This window comes from Anoplopoma fimbria, chromosome 8 (assembly GCF_027596085.1).
Source record: "Anoplopoma fimbria isolate UVic2021 breed Golden Eagle Sablefish chromosome 8, Afim_UVic_2022, whole genome shotgun sequence".
In the NCBI taxonomy this organism is placed as follows: domain Eukaryota; kingdom Metazoa; phylum Chordata; class Actinopteri; order Perciformes; family Anoplopomatidae; genus Anoplopoma; species Anoplopoma fimbria.
Window position 1 is genome coordinate 20,073,838 of NC_072456.1, and position 24,894 is coordinate 20,098,731.

At 39.5% G+C, this 24,894-nt stretch overlaps 2 protein-coding genes across 2 annotated transcripts; both read right to left on the minus strand.

Moving 5' to 3' along the window:
- Positions 1-85: 85 nt before the first annotated feature.
- On the minus strand, positions 86-7,317 carry LOC129095061 (lipoprotein lipase). The gene is made up of 10 exons (XM_054603424.1): positions 7,110-7,317; positions 6,160-6,356; positions 5,672-5,851; positions 5,147-5,258; positions 4,803-5,036; positions 3,785-4,027; positions 3,050-3,170; positions 2,555-2,773; positions 2,279-2,386; positions 86-1,305 (listed from the first exon to the last, which is right to left on the minus strand). Exons 1-10 carry the CDS (start codon positions 7,207-7,209, stop codon positions 1,284-1,286), a joined length of 1,536 nt encoding a protein of 511 aa, XP_054459399.1. The 5' UTR covers positions 7,210-7,317; the 3' UTR covers positions 86-1,283.
- A 4,575-nt stretch (positions 7,318-11,892) lies between these two features.
- On the minus strand, positions 11,893-19,444 carry lpla (lipoprotein lipase a). The gene is made up of 10 exons (XM_054602329.1): positions 19,208-19,444; positions 18,109-18,314; positions 17,338-17,517; positions 16,575-16,686; positions 15,683-15,925; positions 14,936-15,178; positions 14,195-14,315; positions 13,693-13,875; positions 13,451-13,558; positions 11,893-13,317 (listed from the first exon to the last, which is right to left on the minus strand). The coding sequence occupies exons 1-10, from the start codon at positions 19,314-19,316 to the stop codon at positions 13,266-13,268; spliced, it is 1,557 nt and encodes a 518-aa protein (XP_054458304.1). The 5' UTR covers positions 19,317-19,444; the 3' UTR covers positions 11,893-13,265.
- Positions 19,445-24,894: the final 5,450 nt, after the last annotated feature.

The following is a 24,894-nucleotide window of genomic DNA, read 5'->3' on the forward strand; positions in this document are numbered from 1 at the left end:
TGAATAAGAAAAGGAATAAAACAACCTTAAGCTGGTCAGTTTAAGCAATAACAAAGTAGCAGTAACTTGAAAATATAAGTCAGGATCAGGGTGACCACCCAGGGGGCAGTTTTGGTTTATTAAAGAATTTATACAGTACAATGAATATTTACAAATTTATACAAAATGCATTGATAGAAATGCACATTTTACAGATTAAATTCATCCAGACGTAAAAATATATAACTTACAGTGTTTCATACAACTAAATCAAACATCTGTATTAAGGTATTTACATAACTCTACAAGTAACTTGGTTTAGCGATCTCCCTTGTTTTCAGTGCAAAAAACATTTCTACATTGCTAAAGTAGGTGTGGATGAAGTCACGATGATTCCAGTACTTTGGATTTTGCACACAGAACTGGAAATTTAAGTATGAACAAAAGGGCATTCGTCAGGATTTAAAAAGTGAAATGCACAGAAGAAACTGCAGTCAAGAGAGACTTGTAATGGACAGTACAACAAAAAGGACTACAGTGATACTAACTGTGTTTTCTCACACTGAGCCTCAATAAAACGTTTAAATAACTTTAATAGAGCTATGATGGACAAAATGTCAGTTGCTTCTTTGAGATAACAGTTTCAAAGTAACATTTTACAAAGGGGTAGCAGTGTTTAAAACAACTTTATAAAGTTCAGATGTTTCAAAAATAGAATAACAATAATAAAGTACACTGAGGTGAAAAACAGCAACTAAGTTAAGACAAGTTCAATTTGCAGCAGCCACTCTACAGTAAGGCACACTGTTACAGGTCCCACAGTCACATACAGTGCAGTGAGCCACAGTGGTGAATGCTCGGTCAGTTAGATAATACATAAATAAACTGTACCCTATTGCAATAAAAACCTTAAGAAAGTAATCTTAACGGTTATTTTGCCAAGTGCCTGCAGACATCCATGAACATAGTGGCCGCTTTATGAAATTTAACTTATTTTACCCAATGGGACATCAGTACCCTCCAGAACTATTAAGGTAAATCCAGTCAGTCACACCTCAGTATGTGAGGCTCTGATGTGACTGGTATCCGTCTCTTAAAATACAAAAAAAGCACCAATGACCGCATTTACTTTTCTCGTGCAACAGTGAAGTTAGTTAGTATCATAATAACATTTTCTTAACACAAATATTTTACAGTATTCACACACATATTGTTTTTTAACAAACATACTTTTATAGGTGTATAAATTAAAAAGTGCTGAAAGGGACTGAAGGGCGTTCAACGATGGATTATTTTCCTCAAACTCAGTGTTTCTCCAGAGTCAATCTACAAACAAAGTAAAGTGTGTTTTTATTTAAAGCATTAACAGTAATGTAAAAGGCTTCTTTTATTTTCCAACAATTTTTCAACCTGGACCTTATTCTCCCATCTTTTTGTGTATAAGTGACTAATGGGGACAACAATGTTTTTGATTATTCTAGTATTTGGCTAAAATGCTGCAGCTGACAATCAAGGCTTAGATTGTGATTGCTAAATATTTGCTTTTTGTTTGTTTCGTGTCATGTGACTTGATCCTGGAAGACAACGGCGCAAACTTGGGTGCGATGAGTGCCTGTGTCAGAGTTTGTTGTGTTGGAGTACAGAAAACATAGCTTGGTGTTATCTTAAAGATTTTTAATGTCATGGCTGAGTATTAAGCTGATTTCGACAATGTGGATGCGACGCAAGATTTCAGAACAAGACTTCTCCAAGCGAACAGTCAGACCGGATCAAGCCAAAAGTAAGTATAAATGTGTTTTTTTTCTGTAGGGTCCTTTCGATAATTTTGTCAGACACTTATAATAACAATCGGAGCCTGTCAGTGGCAAAAACAAGGAATTTTAGTGGACTTTACTTGATGGTGGAGGAGTAGCCTCGAACAATTACATAGCAGTCCTTCAGCGGCTGCTGTGTGCATGCAGTGGTGCTGCAGCGTTCTAGTTCAATACGAGACCAATTTCAAAAGTTGTTGCCCCCATTAGTTACTTAGTCACATAGACCAACCCAGTCTCACTCCCAACTCGTCAAATACCGATGCTTGGTCAGTTCCACTCGGAGTCTGGTACTGATGCACAGAGGCACCCCTTAACGTCTTATGTGACGCATTCCACTAAATCCAAGGGCCACTGACCAAGAGTTGGTATTTGACGGGTTGGGAGTGAGAATGTGTTGCAAAAACCTGGAAAAATAGGCTCCTGGTTGATACAATATGGAAGTTACCCTTTAATGGTGATTAGGGAAACTGCAAAGGGTACCTTACCTTTTCGGAGATTGTTTTGGGTTCGTCCTCCACGCATTCTTACATTTAACAAATGTGACCTCTTGTGTTAACTTCTGAACTTCATGGTCTTTTACACAGAACACCATCCTGAAAAAGATTAATAAAAATCTGCATGAGCACTTTATGCACTGAATCAGCGTCATCCATGGCAAGATTTTGTACTACTTCTACTGCTAGAAATGGTGTGTTTTTTGTCACGTTGCCACTATTTTCTGGGGTGTACATAAGTATTTTTCCCAATATAGCATATCTTACTTTTGTTGGGTCTCGCCAGCTCGGATGCGGATCTTGTGAACCTCCATGTTGGCGCTGTCTGAGTCACCGGACCACCAAGATGAAACCATCTTTAACATGTTGGAGGCTGACCAACCATTTGTTTCCTCCCATTTAAACTTCAACATCAACAGATCACCGATATCTTTCTCTGTCACTAACAGGAATGAATGGGTCTTATTCGTCGCTATCTTCTCCTTTCTACCACATGAAAAAAAAGAGAGAAATGTTAGTGTTTTACTCTTAGCCAGTAGGAATATTTTATTCAGCCTCATAAACACTGCACCATAAACCATGATGTAACCCACATAACAAGAGCAAATGTTGCCAAGTCTGCGGTTATATCACTGTTATGGTTTCTACTTCACGCTGTTTCCTTTGAATACTGTGCGACTGTTACAAACAACTCATAACCCACAAGATGCAAGTCACGGTGCTGTAATTCTCTTTTAAATGGTTGTTAAATCACCCACTCACAGTTTCAGGTCCAGGTTTTCAGCCTCTCCTTTTGTTCCGTACAGTGAGACAGTGAGTGACGGCTCCATATCCGAACGATTCATCTTACTGGAAAAGTGGATCTTCAGCTGATAGTGGTAAACTGTGGAGCAAGAGAGCATTTTAAACATTTAAACATGCATGAAGCTGCATTTAGTTGGTTTAGGAAAACTAAGCTGCACATGACCAGACTTTTGCTGTGAAACTCACCAGAAACTGAAACACTATTGAGCTCCAAAATCTATAATTCCTTTTAAATCACTTCTTTGGACGTTTTTTAGAACAGTGTGTTTTTAAGAATTAGCCACTGTCAACCTTATTTTTGCAACAATATTAATTCATCTGACTCAAGGTAAGTAGGAAAACTGTGCAACTTCTCACAAAAACAACTGGAAGGGCACCATGTAGGGCATTTTATCATGCTTTCTCCACTGGAAGGGCACTCTATTGTGTTTTCTCCACTGGAAGGTCACACTTAAGGGCCCTTCATTGTGTTTTCTTCACTGGAAGGGCACACTTAAGGGCACTTCATTGTGTTTTCTTCACTTGAAGGGCACACTTAAGGGCACTTCATTGTGTTTTTCCACTGAAAAGGCCCACCTAAGGACACTTCATTGTGTTTTCTCCACTGAAAAGGCACACCTTAGAGGGCACCCTTATGCGAACATGAGACAAAAACAATGAAAACAACCACCACTACTGATAAAGTCCACTGACCTCTGAAAGGCATGGAGGCTCGAGTCCTGGTGTACATCTGAACGTTGCGCGCCTTGCGGACTTTGCTAATGTCGTAGCCCACTGCGTTGCAGCGGCTTTTTCGGCAACTGAGACACATGCCGCGGTCAAACATGTCGTTGCTTCCACATCTGTAGGCCTTGGCTGCTTCCCGCTCGTTCAGTAGAGAGTCGATGAACAGGTGGACGGAGCGTTCGTGTTCACACTTCACTGCATCAGTAATGGCTGAGGAGAGAAGAGGGAACCGTATTTAATTACACATACATAATTACGTCAATGTGCTACTTTTCCTTTACTGGCCAGACAGATTTGTTTTACTTATCAACTTCCTCAGCCAAAAAGACTGACATTGTGTCTGACCTTCCTCGGCCATGTTTGGAAAACGTTGTAAATAGGTTCACTCCCAAGACAGACTAATGACAGGAGGCAAGCAGCTATAATTGGAGCTTATGGACAACAACTAACTAACTAACTAACTAACTATCTACTAATAACACAAAAAGGTGCCTTGTAACGTGTTTACAGCCGATACATAATTGTCTAAGGGTTGGTTATTCTGGCTCTAAATACTTAGTAGCAGATGTGGATTCAAGTTACATGACTTGGACTCAAGTCAGACTCAATACGACTTTAGACCCGACTTGACAAAATCAAAAAAGACATGCAACTCGAGTTGGACGTTAAAACCAATGACTAATACATCCCTTGGACTTGAGCCTTTTGATTTTAAAATACTCAAGGCTGAAGATTTAAAAGCATGTTATTTACTAAGTGTGCCACAAATCAATTTATTTCCATACATTACCTAAATCAAGCAATTCATCACTTAAATAATATTTTTACATGTAAAGTTTTCAGAAATCTTACAGGGTGAAGTATACATCAGTGAGTATTTTTGAGTCCACAGAAATAACCCTTAATATAATTAAAGTAATTTAGTTTTAAACAAGTTCAAGTTGACAATTTCACATTTTTCACTTTCATTAAAAGTCATTCTCACCGAATAACCCTACGTTAGCGATCTTCTCCAGGGCCCCCCTAAGGTTGCAGCCGGGCTGGAAGCTGCCTCCGTTGGGGTAAATGTCTACATGGCCAACAGGCTGCTGGATCCCGATGCTGAGACCTAGGGAGCCCCTCGTGAAGGTGTGGAGGACGTCCACAAAATTAGCGTCGTCAGGGGACAGACGCCTGTGGGCATGCTCTCCCTCAAAGTCAGGGCCTGCTGGGTCCAGACCTGCAGACAGAGACAGTGACAGTGAATTAACATTCATTCAATTGACTGATGTTTTACAAAGTTAAACTGCTAGATTTATTATCGAACACATTGTTTGTTTGTTTTTTTACCAGTTATTCTTCCGACTTTATTGGTTGCGTGGCTTCCAGCAAATCCTGCCACATGAGCCCCGAGGCTGTAGCCAATCAGGTGGATGTTCTCTAGAGGCATGTTGGTGGTTTCCTTTAAAGTATATAAATGAACATATTAATTAGGAAATCAGTGAGACAAATACACTATTTCACTGATAAAGTTGACTTTACAGGATTAAAAACTCTTGGGTGGTTTCATTGCAGAAGATTTTTTTTCAAGTGACAGATCCTGTTACAAAGTGACCAGTAAATGCATGAAAATTAATGTCACTGTGGATTTATACTGTGTTTACTAGCAAGTTTAGCAGACATGCTCTTGTACCTGACCAGTAGTATTTTGCAATAAGGCAGGGGTCTACTGAAGAAGTAGCTAATGGTCACATTATCTGTGTGTATTGGCTTGTTGTAAAGAGTAACAGCTTTTTTTCCAACTCTCTGATCATTTAGATACAGGTTTGTTTCTACATTTTGGGTTGAAACCTTTGAATTTTTGATTCCACTGACCTCGATCCAGTCGATGAAGCGAGCAATCTCGTGTCCCACTTCTTTGGTGTTCTGAGCTGCGACCACATAGTGATTCTGTGCCAAGGTGAGCCAGTCCACCACGATGACGTTGGCCGTCTGCTCTCTGTCGTACAGCGCCGATACCAGCTTCGTCACCCAGCTCTCAAACATCCCACTCAACTGTTGAAAAGACAGTTGGAAAATTAAACTTTCAATCCAACAATGTAATAGCCTAATGAGCCTAATTAAATCAGAGCCAGCTCTAGTCAACTCTATCCTTACAACGTGTTCTTTGGTATAAACAACATGTTGTAGCTTGTCAAGAAAGTTGGTTCTGTGAATTTAAGACATAATGGCTCTGGAATTTGGCGATATAATGACACACTCCAAGTCACAGGTGTTGTTTCTAAACCAAAGGAGAATGAAGTGAACAAAGCCCTTTGGGTGTTCGGGTGCAGGTCACAACAGGCTGAAGCATCTCCACTCACCGTCCATCCGTGGATTACCAGGAAGGTCTTGGAGGTGCTGTTGAAGGTGCAGGCTGCCAGGGAGTCAGGTTTGCCAGGGACGATGTAGCATAGGTCATCATCGGGGTGGGATGGTTTTCGGAGGGAGAATTTGGCGACGGTTTGGTTGATGTCATCCTTGTGGTTAAACAAGTCTTTCAGGGGGTCGAGGAAGTTATCTGAAAGAGAGGAAGGACAACCAATTAGCTGTGTGGACCAATACGTTAGGAGAGAGAGAAGAAATCCCTCTGTCAATGTGGTGCTTTTATCAGATGTGTAACTTTGATCTAAAGTTCTCAGAGACGCCTGACTGGCTAACGGAATGAACGGCCCCTCAGCAAATGAGATTCCCCCATTAGACCAGATCCGTCCTCACAGGTTACAGGGGTTCACTTGGTCAGACTGAGCTCCATGGAAACCACAGGGAGTTTTCCCCAGCTTTGTTCCGGCCACTTCACCGACTATAATCTGTACAAGTTTCAGTGGTCACAGTCAGCTGACGCAACTCAACCAGGGGTTTTGCTGGTTTTCAGAGTAGGGGGTGGGGAGGCGAACGCAAGGAAGCATACAGAAAATGACATTAAGAAAGTATTGCAGCTCAGGGGGCATACTGTAAACAAAAAATATCAAAACTGCACTTGGATAACTCAAATTAGGTTGAGAGAGTAAAAGCACCTTGTGTCTCATAGCAAAGTAATGTTGGATATTCTCCAAAAAGCACAAATACAACCCAAGACACGTGATACATGGTAGCCTATAAACAGCTCATTTTAATTCCCTTTTAAGTCTAAAATACACACACTCAGCTCATACAAAAGTACTGCGCGTAAATTAGACACAGATATCCTCCATACTGGCTCAAATCCTGCAGTTTTACACAAGCGTGTGTCGATGTGCGTGACGGTGAAATGAAGTTTGAACTAACAACTCACCAAAAATAGATTCGGTGAGCTCTTCTTCCAGAGACGTCACATACTGTACAGCTGCATTCAACACCAGAAAGTACAGAAACCGAACTCGCCACGCTTTCATTGCTTTTCCAGCTGTTTCCTTTCAGAGAAAATGTCTCGAACAATGAAATCAATCAATCAGGTCTTGCGGCGGAAGAGTTTATGTAGTCCTTCTCGGAAATAAATCAGTGCGTCCTGTTGCGCGCAGAGCGCTGATATCTGAACCACCTTGAACTGTCCGCGTCTTAAATAGCACCTCTGACAAGCCACTGGCTGCTGAGTCCGGGTGGGGAATGGAAAAATATGTATTTGGTAAATCATTATGAGAAGAAATAACAACGCTGGTTGGCAGGAAAGACTCATTAAAACCAGTAGAATGTAATGTGTAATGTTAATTATGTCTCTAACTTTGTTTAGTTTATGTTTCAATCACAAACATGGAATAAATTACAAGAAAATCTACTACTGCTGCATGTTGGGCTTATTGCTTAATTGCCTTCTTCTTTGCTTAATTGATCATTTATTGATTGAATGATTACTCCATTAGCTGCAGGAAAGGGTGATAAAAATATTTAAAAATGAATTCACACAGAATATTTTGCATATATTTTGTTATACAAAAAGATAGAATGTGCTGCACAAAGATGATGATGAGACAGTTGCAAGAAATAAGAGGTTAAAAGCAAAGCAAAAAATAACAACAAATGGAAGACATGTTTAAATGGTAAAATGTTGTAAACGTTTAGGTGTAGCAAGTATGACATACTTTTCTTGCTTTCTCGCTTCAACTGAATCAGATACATTTCCTGATAACATTAATTATAATAATAATATAAGAAACTTTATTTATATAGCACTTTACAAAGTGCTTCACAAAAAAATGTAAACAATTTTAAATATTAATGAAATACAACAAATAAAGCTGTAATCATTGATGAACTTTGAGACACATCTGTTTACAGTTAGTTTGTGTGTTGCAGGCTGCAGAAGCAGGTCATGTGTGTTTCAGGAGAGTGCTGTGCACGGCAGCAGACAGACTCATAATAGAGCCTACTGTACATCAGTGGTTACCTACATAGCTTTCTCCCCATGACATTCCAGGACGCTGGCAGCTCGGCTTGACATACAGGCCCCTCAAGGGCAAATTGAGGCCCCTTTTCACTGATCTGCTGTTGTCATGGCACCATAGAGCATATACATTAGAACGAGAGAGAATACAGAGGAGACACAAACCTGCATAAAGCAGTATTAATTTAAGTGTGCTGAAAGTTTTAACTCTTTCTATGTTTCAAAAAATGGTGTCATTAACTATGCATCCTATATTATTAAAAGACTACTTAACGGATTTAGCACTGCAACCTTTAACCTATAAAAATCGATGCAGCAGAAAACCAGAGATATCACCTTTATTTATTCAGTGCATTCTTAGTGATCGGTAGACAGACTTTCGAGTTCCCCTTAAATAACTAATTTGGTTGAGTTAATGATTCTTTCCACTTTCTCTATTATTTTATAAACAATTTTAAAAATATGAATTGTAACTAAGTAAATAATTGATTTTAAAATGAAGTTTTAAGGGGTTTTAAAGAGTTTTTTGTACATGTCAACTATATGAATATCATTAAAGCTTTTGGCCGGCTCGCAATGAACTGGCAATCACTGACGACTATTATAGACATTTCATAGTTTCCATTAAACTCTGACCTTTGACCTATTGCATGAAGCAGTTCACTCACTATCTGGGTAAAAATGTTGATACATGCCAGCCGGGGATTGTGTGCTCATGTTCGGGCAGGATAACTTGGCTTCATAGTGTTTGATTTGTTGCCCACAACTCTGGCTCCAGATGCCAAAATAAACTAGGCAGGAGGCCGATTAGGCGATGGTTGAAAAGTTACAAGCTTGTTGCTTTGAAGGTCAATTAAACAATAAAGTTCAAAGACATGTTAACATTGACATTGTAGCCAATTTTTAGTTAACAGTTTGATACCAGCATAATAAAACCTAATATTTCTCCCAAATCAATTGTCTTTAACTATTTTGGATGAATGGCTTTGGATATACATGCAGACTCTGCCTGTGCTGTTGAAAGTGCAAAATTCGAAATTCAAAGCATTTCTAATGTTCTACAAAGCTCAGCAGTGCTAACTGCACAAATAACAGCAAAAGTGCTGACTGAGCTAACATTGTTAACCTGAGGGGCAAACAGCGGGTGGGCACTACGCTACCTGTTTTACACTCTTTTTTACAATTTACTTTCTTTACTAACCATCTTGTTACTTTCATCCAGTCAAACAGGTTTGCAGAATCTGAAGCCTTTTGCGAATGGACTAAAATAAGCTGCATGCAAGGACAAGTCTTCACACAGTAATCATTATTTTAACTAACCTGCAGCTAATTGCAAAAAACAAGTCTTTGTTTACTTGAAAGCAAAATCATGAAATCTGCAAAATATTGTCTTTTTAATTGAGAGCTGGTCTGCTACAAGAAGTGTAGTCCACACAGTGTAATACACACAAACACAATTCTTTGTTCCCAAAGCAGACCAGCTGGTTTCATGAGCAGTTTCTCTTCCATTAACATAACATCATATTCCTCGAAAAGCAGTGACTGCATTCGTGTTCCTCCTGGCCTCTGCCAGGGGAAAGACTGAGTCGTGGTGATGAGTAGTTGATGAAGAGCAGAGTGAATCGGATGCCAGACCTCCACAGCAGAGATATGTTGGTGCCAGCATAGAGGGAGTGAAAGTGGACAAACAGCAACTCCTCCGAAAAGTTTGCAGACAATTTGTTTTTCCAAGATTTATTTTCTAAGCGGATTTCTAGGTATGGCACGTGATCACATGTTGTACAAATACAAGTCTTGTCGGTCAAAGACAAACACACAAAAAGGACTTTTGTGAATCAATGCAGGGCCATGCTGCAGGTCTGTGCAGGACACTGAGTAGGTTTTAAAAGTCACTGTTGTGGCTTCAACAACACCCGTCCACCAACAACACAGAGTCATGAGGGAGTGTTTCCACAGTGTATCTGTTCTGTTTCGTTGTGGAAGATGTGACCAATTTGCTAAACTTTGAGACAGTTGTTTTTGTGGCAATAGGATTTCTACTGCTTTTGAAATTAGTATAATGTCAGATACACTTCTTAAATACTTTGAGATACTGAAGTTTTAGAGCCCAGACTCTCAATTGTAGCTTTGAATTTCCACTGAATATTGGCAAAGCTGGTGGATCTTAGAGGTCTATGAGAAACTCAACATGCAGAAATGTCATCAAGAGAATTTTCAGAGATAAACTTAGTCATTTGAAAAGCTTTGATTATGCATCATCATCATTCAGTATCCTAATATGTTATAAATGGAAAAGGGGAAATATCTTTAAAAAGTCAAGTGAACATTTTGTCATTGGAAGATTTGATCACTTGAAGATTTGATCAATTCTAAACTTTAAAACAGCTGTCAGCTGAGTATTAGATCAGCCTTTTTCAAATTTTAACCAAACAATCTAAATTAAAGGGAAAAGCAGCACTAGTTACTGTTCATACAGTTTTTCACTTTTCACTTCCAGTTCCCAACATGTTTTGAATTTCTAGCAAAGCCGGCTTAGCGATAACATCCAACTATAATCCTGTATTATTAAAGCATGTTGGATGTGGTCTTTAAGTGGCTTCAGATGTTGGCTGATTGACAATGACCTTTGTGTTTGACGAGAACACCCATTAACTCAGATGTAAGCCATGCGGGAAAGAAAGCTCAGCTCTACAATGTCAATAGCAACTTATTTAAAACAAACTGCGGCATTGCAGAGCAATGTTCTGTTGAGTGGCTTGCCTTTATTATCGGTTTAAAGTACACAGCACATTTGTCAACTGTGGTTGTTTTTAAATGTGCTATACAAATACAGTTTGACTTATTTTGACTAGTGAACAGTGTGATTTGCTACATAGGCAGCGTAGAGCAGCACATCAGCAGATGTATCTGACTGCTGTTGAAGTTATTAGCAGTCCTCCTATGCAATGTCTGAACAAGATTTGTTGAGGCCCAATACAAAATGTAGGTCACTCATGTTTGGTCTCAAAGTGCCGCACACAGCTGCTGTAGTTATATGCTTTGGTTTGTCTAAACCATTTTGTCAACAGCTGTATTGATTTGGAGACACACATATAATGCTCTAACCACAGTTACAGCTGCTTTAGATGTATTCTTATAGTGAAACATTTGTTGATTATACTTGTACTTAATTACGTCATAATGTCATTGTTACTATGCTATGTTAGAATAATCTCAAAGTATATCTGAGGTCATTCGTTTTGGGATTGGATATCAAAAGCTGCCACCAATTCCCAAATCATTACCAAAGTCATTCAGATTCATCCCTTAAGGACTACGGATGTGTAGTCACGACAGTGGTGTAGTTAAATTCCATGTCCATGTTTTATTTTAGCATACGAAGAAAGAGGAGCATGACACCTGACCTGACCAATGCATTTTTAAATAACAGTCTTAAGAAATGTAATTCAAGGAAAGAAATGCATTGAACATGTTTCTCAGAAAACAAGAAACGTTGGGTGTAAATGAAAATATGTCTGATCACAATAAAAAAGCTCCACAGGTTACTTTTAACTTGATGTGATACTCTTTTTTTGTTTGTTTGAAATACTGCGTATGATCTGATTTTGTATTTGATTGGAGGATGACAAATAATTTCCACATATGTTGATGCTTTTATTATTTAATTATTATCTAAAGCAATTGGAGCAGTCAGATATAATGGAATATATGGTTTATCTCTTTATTAAACCATCCTGGGCTCTTTATTTATACAGTGCACTGCATCTCAGTTCATGAAAGTAAATTAACTGAACAGCTGGCATGGAGACCAATTTAATTGATCATTCCAAAGCCTTGTGCATAAAAATGATAAAACGCTTAATTTATAAAAAATACAGATGACAATGGAAGCCTCCCAAAATATATTACAGCTTAATATACAAATATATATAAATGTACATTCAATAAATACATTATGAAGTATTCTTGAGATGTATTATGGCTAACATGTAGGCCAGTCCATCACAAATTATCAGGGCATGCATGTTTATTTTCAGCAATTTTGTAAAGTTTGACCTTTTCAAAACAAGGGCACGTTGTAGACAGAGTTTAGTCAATGAGGTAAACTATTGCAGGTGAGAAACTGTTGGACCATTCATGGACTAATTAAGGAAGCCCTAGCCATAACTGGATTTAAAATTGACCTCAGTTCAATTTCAGAAAAAAAAAAATCTAATTAAAAGATGCAAATCCCTGCTGGACCGCAATCTCAATGACCTTTGACATCTAAATGGCTGCAGGGGACAGAGAGCCTTTTAAAGTGACCAGTGACACAATAACCAAAACACAATCAAATAACAAGCAAGGCTTCAAGAGATCAGATATTAACACATTACTCATATTTAAAAATATATATATTTATATATATATATATTTAAAATATTGATTGAAAAAGGTATTTACAAAGGCCGCTGTGATTCTCAGTTCAGTAAATACTTCTTTGGTCCCTGTCGATTGTTGGCAATTAGTGGTTCGGTAAAGACAAACATTGGGGACAAAAATATAATTTTGCACAATTAGGAAATAAAAACAAACAAAAAGATGTGCCTAAACTATGCCTATCCCTCAGAATCATTTATACAGTAACAATAATCCAAGTTCACAAAGGCAAAGAAAACACCACTTCAGGGGTTAAAAGTACATCAAAATCAGTATTAACAGTATATATATAGGCTAAAGAAGCATAAACAAATGATTACAAAGATATGCAGAAAATGCGACTGAAAGTGTATATTTCTCATATGTGAACACATCATCAAGAAGAAACCTGTAACATGTGTCAGCAGCAGAATATGCAGAGACAGGAGAGAGTTTGTGAGCAGACTGATTTCCAGCACTGTGAGTTGAGGTTGTGTTGGTTGCACTGCAAGGTGAAGTCAAGAGGCACAACAGGAAGAAAGATTTGAAGGGAAAAAACAGTAAATGTCCAGTTGCTTGCTATGGCTTTCCCAGGGTTTTGCTCAGTGCGGTCCCTCTTTGGCTATGTGTGTAGAGATGGATGCTGTGCATGATGTGTTTTTAAGTGCAACTTCAAGCGTCGTTCTGCCCATAAAGGCTGCCCCGCATTTTCAGCTTGTGCCTCCTGCAGAGAGGAAAAGAAAAACAGTGAACAGGGGAGCTTCTGCTTCTGAGAAAACTGGATTTTGAAATACATCAATTAATAATTGACAATAAGTAACAAGGCTCCATATACAGGAAACTTCTCATCAACTTACAATTTCTCATTACGGCTTATGTTGCCTTCTTGTGACTTGACAAAGACTCCATCTTCTCCTCCCCGGACGAGGTAGGAAAACTCTCCTTCTTGCGCTATGAAGCTCACCCTGAGATCACATGGAGGGGAAAAAATTATTGAGTAAAACTAACTTAAACAAATAATTCCAGTCTCAAGTGTCAATGGATCTATTCTAGTTTGGTCTAGATAATCATATCTTTGTTATGGAGACCAAGAACTCACTTGGACTGAGTCTCCCCGGACTTGATGCGCAGTCTTCGGATGTGGAACTTGCTGCTGCCCCACCAGCCTGACCAGCTGATGATGGTGTCCTTCTCCCAGCGCAGCTTCACCATCAACAGGTCTCCAATATCCACATCGGTGGTGATGAGGAACGACAGAGTGGTGTTACCCTTCAGGATCGGCCTGAGGGGTTAAAGGAAGAGCAAAGTTCAGAGGTCAGCAGCTCAGTTTGGACTGTCTGCTTCATTGACGTAGTGAAGGCATCCGTGTTATGTGTGTGCGTGTGTATGTGTGTGTGTGTGTGTGTGTGTGTGTGTGTGTGTGTGTGTGTGTGTGTGTGTGTGTGTGTGTGTGTGTGTGTGTGTATGTGACATTTACAGCTTTGGTGCATTTGTGGTCTTGATTTATGGTCAGCAAACCCTGTTGTTGACCATGTGTTTAGTTTTTCTTGTAATTTCCACATGCATGTTGTAAAAAAAATCCTACTGTTTAATGTACGTACAGGACGAATGCAATGTCTTCTTTCTCTCCGTGGGTTCCAACCAGAGAAATCTTCATCGGCTGCTCGGTGAAGCTCATCGGGTCCTTACTGAAGAAATGCACCTTGACTTGATAGTGGAAAACTGTGAGAGAAGAATCAAGAGTTTTTTAGACACGCTCTCACGCAGATTGACTGGTTCTCAGCAACTAGTCCACGTCTCTCATAAACCATTACTTAACTTTAGTTTAATACTTAACGCCCTTATGTAACCTTTCTCTGTCTTCATGTGACTGTCACACTGCTGCATTTAAACACAGATTTGTGCTAAATCCTGGTGTGTTACATTTACACACCCTCGTATATATCCATTACTAAATAAATGTTTACAAAGCATGCTAATTTTTGCACATAAATACTGCTGACTTAAATACTGCTGACCTCCTGAATACCTGCTACTTGTTCTACATGTCTACAAGTGTGTGTGTAGTCTATTTGTACCAATGCTAACTGTACTGATATGAATAACAGCTCCAAGAAGCCACATCCACACTAAGCACATTCAACAACAGTAGCTCACACAATGAGGATTAGTCCTATTAAAGTATGTGCATCCATTAACTAAAATCTTACTAATCCTAGTTAAAGTACATAAACCCAGCCAGATTTTTCTACAGTAGTTCAAAGTATTTCTTTCTTTCACTGCACAGAACATAAAGCCTACGAATGCCTCTATGCATGTTCTTCTCCCACCCCCGAGTTTACCTTTGTAAGGCGACATTTCACGAGTCTTGAGGTACATCGTGGCGCTGCGGGTCGTCCGGACCTTGTTGATGTTGTAGCCCAGCTTGTTGCAGCGGTTCTTCCTGCAGCTGAGGCACATGCCCTTGTTGAAGGTCTCTCTGGAGTTGCAGCGGTAGGCCTGGCTCTGCTGCTGGGTGTTCAGCAGAGAGTCGATGAACAGGTGGATGGAGCGCTCGTGGGAACATTTAACGAGCTGGTCCATATCTGAAGCACACAAAGTACAGACGCTGTGAACCCAATGCATAGCAGGACGCCATGCAAGAGTGCAAATGTCTTCCTCTTGTTTAACTGCCTTGTGCAGTTAAAAAACTTCTGTCAGTCTGCGGCGGTTACGACTGAAGGCAAACATATTTTAATTGTAGCCCTGAAAGCTTTTATAGACTTAAAGTGTCAACATGTCACCTTAAAAAAACCTATCTTGACAGTTTACAACACCATTGTTATTAAAAGAAGGTTGGTAACACACAACAAGTTAAACTTTCAACACTTGTACATTCCAGGACAATCCAAGAGCGTAAATTGTTTGTGAAAAACACTCCATTAGTTGCCACTGGAGTATTGTAATAAGGGCAAATACAGGCCAACATGCCACCAGGTCATCTAGTTGAAGTTTAGTTTACAGTATATAAATTGTAACCAAACCATAAGCATAATGACAAGCAGAAGTGTAGTGAGGAACAAACAGTGAGAAGTATTTGGAGTACATACTTTGGAGTCCCTTGATGCCTCCTAATGCGATCCCCATCAGTGTATTCTGGATGTCGCAGCCAGGCTGGAAAGTGCCTCCATTAGGGTAAATGTCGATGTGGCCCACGGGTCTCTGGATGCCGATGCTGCGGTCCGGGGAGCCCCTGGTGTTGGTGTGCAAGACGTCCACAAACTGGGCATCGTCTTTGGACAGGGTGTTCTGGTTGTCTGCATGCTCGAAGGTGGGACCAGCAGGATCCAGACCTGGAAAAAAAGGAGAGGGAGGCAAATTTCAGAGACGCTTCGCCTGTTTTTGAAGAATTTCTTTGTTGTGCACAGTTCTCTGTGAAGAAAGAGTGCTTGGATAGTAAAATACACATAAAAGCTGATATAAATGCCTCTTGAATGATCATTTTAAAGTACTAATCTACCAATAAAACAGCACATTTAAACATTTGAGTGTGTGTTTCTTTTGGTCTCTCTTCTTCATGTGCAGCTCTGCAGAACCACTGAAGCTCAGGACAATGTGAAGAAGTAATTGTGGGTTGTTAATGGACTCATGCCTTGGATCACAATAAACAAACCATTATAGAGAGATTTCAGAGCTCAATAAACTCCATAGCAATAAATAGGGGGATTGGACCTGCATACTGGCTCCGACTGGTTCACAGCACACTTACAATACGGGCCTGGAATGTCCAGCTGATTATATTTAACTGATGTGCTGTTATCTTACATTACAGTTGACAGTATGGTATGTTTGCACACATGAATTCACTGGCTCCGAGACTAAATTTAGACATTAAAGTGTCTATCAAATAGCACAATACACATGGTCGTAGATGTTATGCTATGCTCACACTGTTTGTAAAGTGAGCAGATGATGATTCATCGGTTAGATAAACTTTCTCACCTGTGATCCTGCTGATTTTATGGTCTGTGAGATCTCCAGCAATCCCAGCCACATGTGCTCCCAGACTGTAGCCCAGCAGATGAAGCCTCCCCCAGGGCAACTGCAGCTCTTTCTGAAAGCGAGGATATGGATCAGATGGGCCAGAAGACAATGTTGACATAAACATGAAACAATCCCATAGACTTGCTGGAGGGACTCAAACTAATAGTAGGCTGAACCTGGCAAAGCACTCCGTTCAAGTCTTAATGGAGTTTGGGACAAAATCCAAGTTGAGGATAAATTTGTGTACTGCTATGCTTTGCCAAAACTTTGCCAGCTTTAAATTTGTCAGAGATGTAAACAAAGGACAGACAAATGGAAGCGTTATTTGTGCCAATACCCCTTTTTGCCCTTCATTACTCAAACAAAGTCTGAGCTATACTATCTACTGAGCCTTATAAAAAGAGGCTGCTGTAAGCCACAAACATGGCCATACAAAGGCTTAATAGCCTGTTTAAAATCATAACCAATAGCAAAAGATATTTGCAGCAGCACCACTGGGTTCAAAAGCATGACATCATCAAATACAAATTTGTCACAGATTCTCCAGCTGCTCTAATTTTCTTTGCTGGCAGATGAACGTAGAATGCAGTGAACATTTTTCGTGATGCATAACCAGTGGGGCAAATCCCCTTTTTAGACAAAGAGGAAGAGGAGAATATGATCTAGCATGGTTGTCAGCTCTGTGTGAGCCAGCTGGACACTGATCAATGCAAACACTCACCTGTATCCACGTAACAAACTTGGCCACATCACGGCCCACTAGTTTGGTGTAGGCTGCAGAGGTCGGGTAGTGCTGGTTGGCTCGGGTCAGCCAGTCCACCACGATCACGTTGGCACTGGGCTCACGCTCGTAGAGGGCAGACACCAGTTTGGGCACCCAGCTCTCAAACATCCCGGTCACCTGTAGTCACACACACACACACACACACACACACACACACACACACACACACACAAACGCACACACAGGGTCACACACATTTCTGAGGTCAGCTGCAGGATGGCGTAATTCATTCTGGCCTTAGCCCTCAATCTGTGTGTGGTGTTTGGAGAGAAGCCAAACTGTCATCAGGTTAAAATCTTGTTGCATAGCTGGCTCTAAATCACATTATAGGAGGAGATGAATGCTCTGTGTACAGAGCTGACTCACTCCTCTCAGCCTGTCAGCTCTGAAATATGCTTTTACTGTTATATTCATGTAATCAGTTTGGATTTGGCTCAACATTTAGGGTTTCAACATTTCATTGGCAAGACTCAAACTCTATTTGATGTTCAGTTTTATAGCATTTCATTAAACTCGTATTGGTGGTATAATTCACTTCATAAGTATCTCAGAGCATAACCTATATACACAATACACAAAGAAATACTTAACTAACAAACCAGGCACCCATAAAATAGACTTGCTACAATACCTGTGACTTTAACATGCGTTTCTATAGTACTGCATGCTGGTAACAACTTTACATGAAATACATTTAGTTCAGCATACCGTCCAGCCGTGTATCACAATGAAGGTCTGTGTCGTTGAGTTGAATCCACACTCTTGGATGGTTTCTGGCCGGCCGGCCACAATGTAGCACATGTCATCATCTGGGATGTCGGCGGTGCGCAGGGAGAACTTGGTCACGATGTCAGTGAAGTCTGTGATCCATTCAGAAGTGGTCAGCAGGGGAGTATCGGTGACTGTGCTGTTTGCTGTTACAAACAGTGGATTAGATCATTATGATATGATAGAAATAAAGATGATTTCATGCACAAGTCAGGATTTATGAAAAGTTAAAAAAAAAAAGTAAATGTATAACATTATTATTACACCTTCCAGTTCTATGCATTCAAACAACAACCAGGCAGCAATTTGAAACAGTTTGATCACCAAGTGTCAAAATAAACACATTGAAATAAACAAACAGCAAACTTTTTCATTCAAATGATGAAACATTTTTATCTCTCAAATGTATCGAGCACTGTGTCAGTTAACCAGTAGAGATATAGAGCGTGGCAGTGTCGCCCCCTTTTGTCTCTACTGTATTTCTACCAGCATAAAATGATTTCAACATTAAAATAATATAATAATAATAGAGCCCGGAATTCCTTAAGAGATGCAGTTCAGTTGATAAAAACTGGATACAACTTAAACTAATTAGATTACTCCACTGGGTCTTGTTGTGTTACTTAATATGTCTTTAAAAAAATCAAATAAGGCTAAATGGTTAGAAGTGGAGAAATGCCATTAAAATGTCTTTCTAATTAAACATTGTGTGTGTGTTTTTGTATATTACGCTCGAAAATAATGTGATTTAATTTGATTTTACTATACTGTGTTTTTCACTGTTAAGGTTTTGTTTTTTCTCTGTTCTCTTTCCAGACAAAAGGCCCCTAGCAGCCGCTTTCCTTCTTGCACACATGGACCTAAATGGCATGAAAATAGGATGCAGACATAAACTGTGAACACGCTTCACGGGGTTACTTGCGGTCATCATGCAGAAATGAACCTGATTCCTGGCTGTAATTGCTGCCTCATTAGAGCTGCGGATGAATCATGAAAGTATCCTTAACTAAAAGCAAACAAGCTGATAGGTCGCTCTTACCAAACCCAGTGGTGGTTGTGGTGGTGAGTTCAGGGTCTGAAGAAAAAGTTGCAAAGATTTTTCCCAAAATTATCCAAACAGGCAAAAAACAGATATTTTCTTTTCCCATATTATTGCAATGTTTATTTTCTTAAATATCCTGAAAAAAAAGTTATTATGGTGTCGGCGGATCGGCTGTATATCCAAGCGTATGTTTCAAAACACAAAGTGGTATGTAGTTGCGGTTTAGGAGTAAAGTTTCTTATGGTCTGTCACAGTTGCCGCTCCAAGTCATCTTTATGGGTGGCTCATTTGAATATTCAAACATGATTGGCTGGAGGTTAGAGGGGAGGAGTTTAAACTTTGTCCCAGCTCTGAATCACCAAAGGGAAATCATTCACAATCCTCTGCACAGGGGAGCTGATTAACTGCAGCCCACCGGACTGTGTCATTGGCTCTCATAGAAACGGTGTCATTACAGACAATTATCAACTATCAATTAGCTTGTTTGATTTTTAACAAAACACAGTAAAGTTACCTCAGACTTTAAGACTAATTTCATGTTATAATGTGTCTGTTCATTGTTTATAACTCAACTAAAATATTTGACATTTTTTTTACACATTTAAGCCAAATTTCACACAAGAAAAAGTGCTTTTAAAGTAAAAGTATGCACGTATTATCAGCAAAATGTACTTAAAGCTAGGGTAAGTAATGTATTTTAGAAACATGTTTAGTTATATTTGTTAAAATTCTTCTTATATCCAAATTACAATTATTACAAAAAACAATTATTCAAATGTTTTGGCAAAAGAAAATAATGTGGTATGTGTGGCTGTCACACCGGAATCCTCCACTAGCTGCTAGCTTGACAGCTGTGAGTACTAATAATAGTCATGGTTGTTGTTAACTTTCATTATGTGATTTTTGGGGGCGTGGATTTGGAGGGAGGCCTGAAAGCTGTCAGTGTTGTCGACTTTCTTGCTGCTAGCTACTTTCATTGGAAAAGAGTTGGCAAAAGGATCAAAAAGTATGTACTTATTACATGTTATATCATTAGATTTTACTACGGGTATATAATATAATAAATGTATACGCAGGTTTTTTACTTTCGTTGTTTGTTGAGGTACTCATTTTGCTATGCCTTTGCGACATGTTTAATAAGCTAAGTGTTTGTTTTGTTTTAAGGTAACAGGTAAGCTAACTGTAGAGGGCTACATAAGGTAATAAAAATCCCAAATACATCAAATCCATTAAACCTCTCCGGCTCCAGATATCTTCCTGATCACAGGGTCAGAATTAAATAAATGTTCTTTTTTTTCCTAAACATAATCACTGACATGTCGCTGATACTTTATTATGTGATTTAGTTAACTGATTGCATGATGCTGTCAGTCAGAGACGACTGAAGCCAAGTCTGATTTGATTATCTTAGACGGATCTTATGAGCAGTGTGGGTGTGTTTGAAAGCCCCTTTCCCATTGGTGGACCACTGGTGAGTCTGCACTCAAAAACAATGACAAAGCACAACTGGATCCCAAATTATTGAAAAAAAAAACAGAAAGCTTAAAAAGCTTAAAATAAACTAAATCAAGAAAAGTACATTCCCATCTCATATCATGTCATGCAAAATGAAAACAAGATGTTAAGACGCTCTGTGAATTCTTTATGCTGGTAGTTAAACCCCTTTGCGGCACTTGGGGGCACGGAAGAATCTCAAAAACTCCAGAGAAATCAAAGACACATGTAAACTGAGAGTATGCATGAAGGTAATGTGTCCAAGCCCCTATGGGCTTTATGATGATTTTCATGCCAAAAAAAACAGTGTGAGAATATTTTTCACCTTTGTTATCTATCCAAACTGAGGGCAACAGAACAGATCAACCTATAGCCCTGATGTTTCCCTCAGGATAAACCTGATATACATTTGTTTTCAGAGAATCAGGTCTTTGACAGACTTTACCCCCACTGAGTTCTTTAATCTCCAGAAATATTATTCTTCTAAAACCTGTAGTGTAGTGAAACTAAATAAGATTTTGGATTAAAATATCACGTGTGGTGCGTGACTCAGGTCATGATGCCTTTATATATGAAAATATAAAATAAATGAGCCAGAGAAGAAGAAGAGAGAGAAAAGAGTTGTATTAATCTTATCCTTTGTTTTCATCTTTTTTACCTTTACCTGCATAATAGTCATATAACATTTGGTTCTGTTGACACTGGCTTTATTCCTTATGGTTTGGGTTCCAACAGACCCAAGAGATGTATGTGCAAATGACTTCATTAGAACCCAATAGAAAAGTGCTGAAGTTTTGATCTTCTACATTTGATGAAACATCACATATTTATAAGCAATTCTCATAAAATCAGGGAAAGTCCTGAATTCTCTTTTTTTTTTAGCTTTTCAAAAAGGAAAACTGAACATAACTTTTAATTCTAAATCCTGGTGAAGCATTTTCTGCACAATTGAAACCTCAGCCATCAACTGCTGCTATTTTCCTCCTCTAATTATAGTGTCCTGCTTCTTTTATCTAACATGTTCAAGTATATGTATGCCTGTGAGAAGATATGTTTGTATTTATGTGATCGCCGGTGATATTCAGGAAGGTGATGCTTATGGTTAGACCAACATGCCCAACCCAGTGTTTAGAGATGAGAAACGCCTATCCCCTATCATTAACGGTAGTTAGTGTACTTGACCCCAAGGGAGACCCACAGAGATAAAGGACAGGGCAGGAATATCATATCATGTATGAGACACACCCTGGTTTCTAAACGGCAAAAGTTTGAACACTTATCAGTTAAATAAGGGATAGGGAAAGTAAAAGAACCTTAGAGGAGGAGAATTAAAGCAGCAGCTGATTAAAGACAGGCAGACAAAAGGCAACAGTTGTCAGTAGCGATGGGTGGACTCTGCAGCAGACAGACTGCCTGTGGAGTTTTGTCTTGTATACAGATCTGATATGTCCCAGTTTAAAGCCATTCAGTCCATTTGAGCTCCAATTGGTTTGCCTTTGGCCTTGAGACCTGCTGAGGAAATTAAAAGATCAATGCAGAGAGAACATGTATTTCCTGCTGGGTAAGGGATTCCTTCAACATCCTGTTGTTGCTTTATCCTCCTGGAGTCTTGCAAACCTAAAATGATGCACATTTGTTTCACATTCCTCTGTTTGCACTTCTGAGAGATTAGGAGCAGAGCAGTGTTGAGTAACGCAGACTTCGTAAATCTGCTGAATGTTCGAGTTGGTGGCATTTGGACTCCATCTGTTTTTTCATCGGTCTCTTTTTTTAATTTTCTCTCGTGCCTCCAGTGTTCTCGCGTGTTTACGACCACTAGAGCAAACACAGGTGTAACTTCAATCCCAAACAACAACACGCAGTCAGTCATGCTCACACGGAATCTCTATAAGTGGAACATAAACCTCATAAACATGTGTTTAAGCAGCCGTGCAAACACACTTTCACACACACACACACACACACACACACACACACACACACACACACACACACACACACACACACACACACACACACACACACACACACACACACACAGACTTAAAACTGTATTATTTGCCCGATGCTGCCTATGCTAGGTCATCCTCCCATTGTTTTTTCATGTCTTCGTTGACAATCATCACATTGTGTTCCCCTTTGTGACCTTGAAGCCACCTGGGGAGCATAAAGACGAAGAAGAAAAAACAAACTCATGAATCATGGTTTTCACCTTCATCATAAGGTTTATTTCACATTAATAGCACGGAAGCTCATGAGACCGCTCTAATTAGCGAACACCAGAGTGAATTTTAGCTTTATTGCCCATTCAGAATCCATTAGACGAGGGAAAAGATTTTTGCTGGGCAGGGCAGAGAGAAAGAAAGAAAGGCTCCTCAGTGGGAGTTCAGTCTTTTACGAGCATCCTACTAAAGCCACAGTAAGGTCATAAAAGAGCCACAGAAAGACTGGAGTGTGTGATGAAGCCAGTATTTTAATGCCTCTATTCAAGTGTGACAAGGAGAGGTCGTGTTATACACTTCTGTCGACAGTTTAACGAGGAAAAGCTAATTGATGCGTGAATTGCGTGTGCGTGCACGGGACAATTGGTTGTTTAATTCTAATATACACTGAGAGTGTCTCGTGTTTGTATCCACTGTAAACTGTGAACAGTGCGTGTCCCTCATATGAACCTGCAATACTCTTCCCAGGAAAACTAGTTGCGCCAAAATGTTCTTCTCTAGAATTCAGGAAATCATTTTAGAATAGTTCTGCAAGTGAAAAGGCAGCTGAAATCACTTCTGCAGCCTCACTGTGAGCATTTTTATCTTCTGCAGGGATCAATGGAAAGCCAGAACATCATCCTTCTCTTATATCATGTTTGACATAAATATAAAGTAAGAAAGAAGAATGTGTGGAGGAAGAAAATGGGATGTTTCTTTTTTGCTGCATTGATTTTGATCAAAAATGAATCTGACAATGTTATAGGATTACAATGCTAAATAATTGGAGTACTCTTAAGAAAATCAACTGAGTTTAAGCCTAAAAATGAGAGCCCTTTTTCTTGTGTATTGTAGTATGTCCCAACACTGCCTGCTCAGCCGATTTTTCTCCAGTTTCTCTGTCATGCTTGTACATTACATCGGGGCTTTTGCACATGTGTGTTGAAGGTTTTATCTGCATATAGTAAGAGGAATGTAGCAGCATAGAGGGCTTTATGAGCCCCATGTTCCAGGCAGCTGGTCAAGTTGGTGTAAAGGGAGAGTACGGCGTGCGTGCAGCCGGGAGCACCAGTCTAGTGAGGGCAGAATTCCTCAATTCAATGATGTCCCAACTCAGTAGGAAGAAGAGATTTCATAACTATTTGATTTCAACTGCTCCAGAAGATGCCAGCATCTGGCCTGTAGACAGTAAGATGAGGTTGAAATATTAATTTGAATATCTGTTGACTCTGCTGTTTGAATTATTTGATTCATTTCGCAACCTAATCTTGTCTTATAATAAACTTCAGCATATACACATTAATTTATTACTCTTCATCAATTACCGGGTTGTTTGTTAATGCACTAAATGTGATGTTTCACAGGATTGGTCAATAATTAATATGTTTTAGTTCCTTGTGCAAACAGACATTAAAGTAACAGCCCAAATTAAAGACTTATGGGACAATCAATGGTTATCTTTAGATGAGAAACAGCTCAGACATCAGAAACAACAGAAACATTTGGTGACAGACTTTGCCCTCAGTGTTCAGCATCTGCCTGACACCATCCTTATGTCTGACTCTCCGGGTCTTGGACTGTGATGACCCATCTTGGCTCAGGTTTGGCCTTCGCTCCCTTCTCTTCTGTCTGGTTGCTGTCTGAGCTCAATGTCTTTGACAGGCAGAAATCAGAGTTTGCATCATTCCGCCATGGCTGCTGCCCAGCAGTCTGGCATGAAGACTGGCTGTTTTGCACGAATGATTGTGATACCAACTGGATCATCGTTTTGGCAGCAGAAGATGGATTTCTCCCAATGTAAACATACGTTATCTGTCAGTGGTTCAGCTAAATTCCTTAAAAAGGAATAAATGTCTGTTGAGGATTGCAAAAACATACTCAAAAAAAAAAAGATCTCATATGAAAATCAACTTTTGAACTGTCTGTTTACGGGTTTTTAGGAGTAAAACTGCTTATGTGAAAAAAGCTGTATGAATCCTAAAAGTGGAC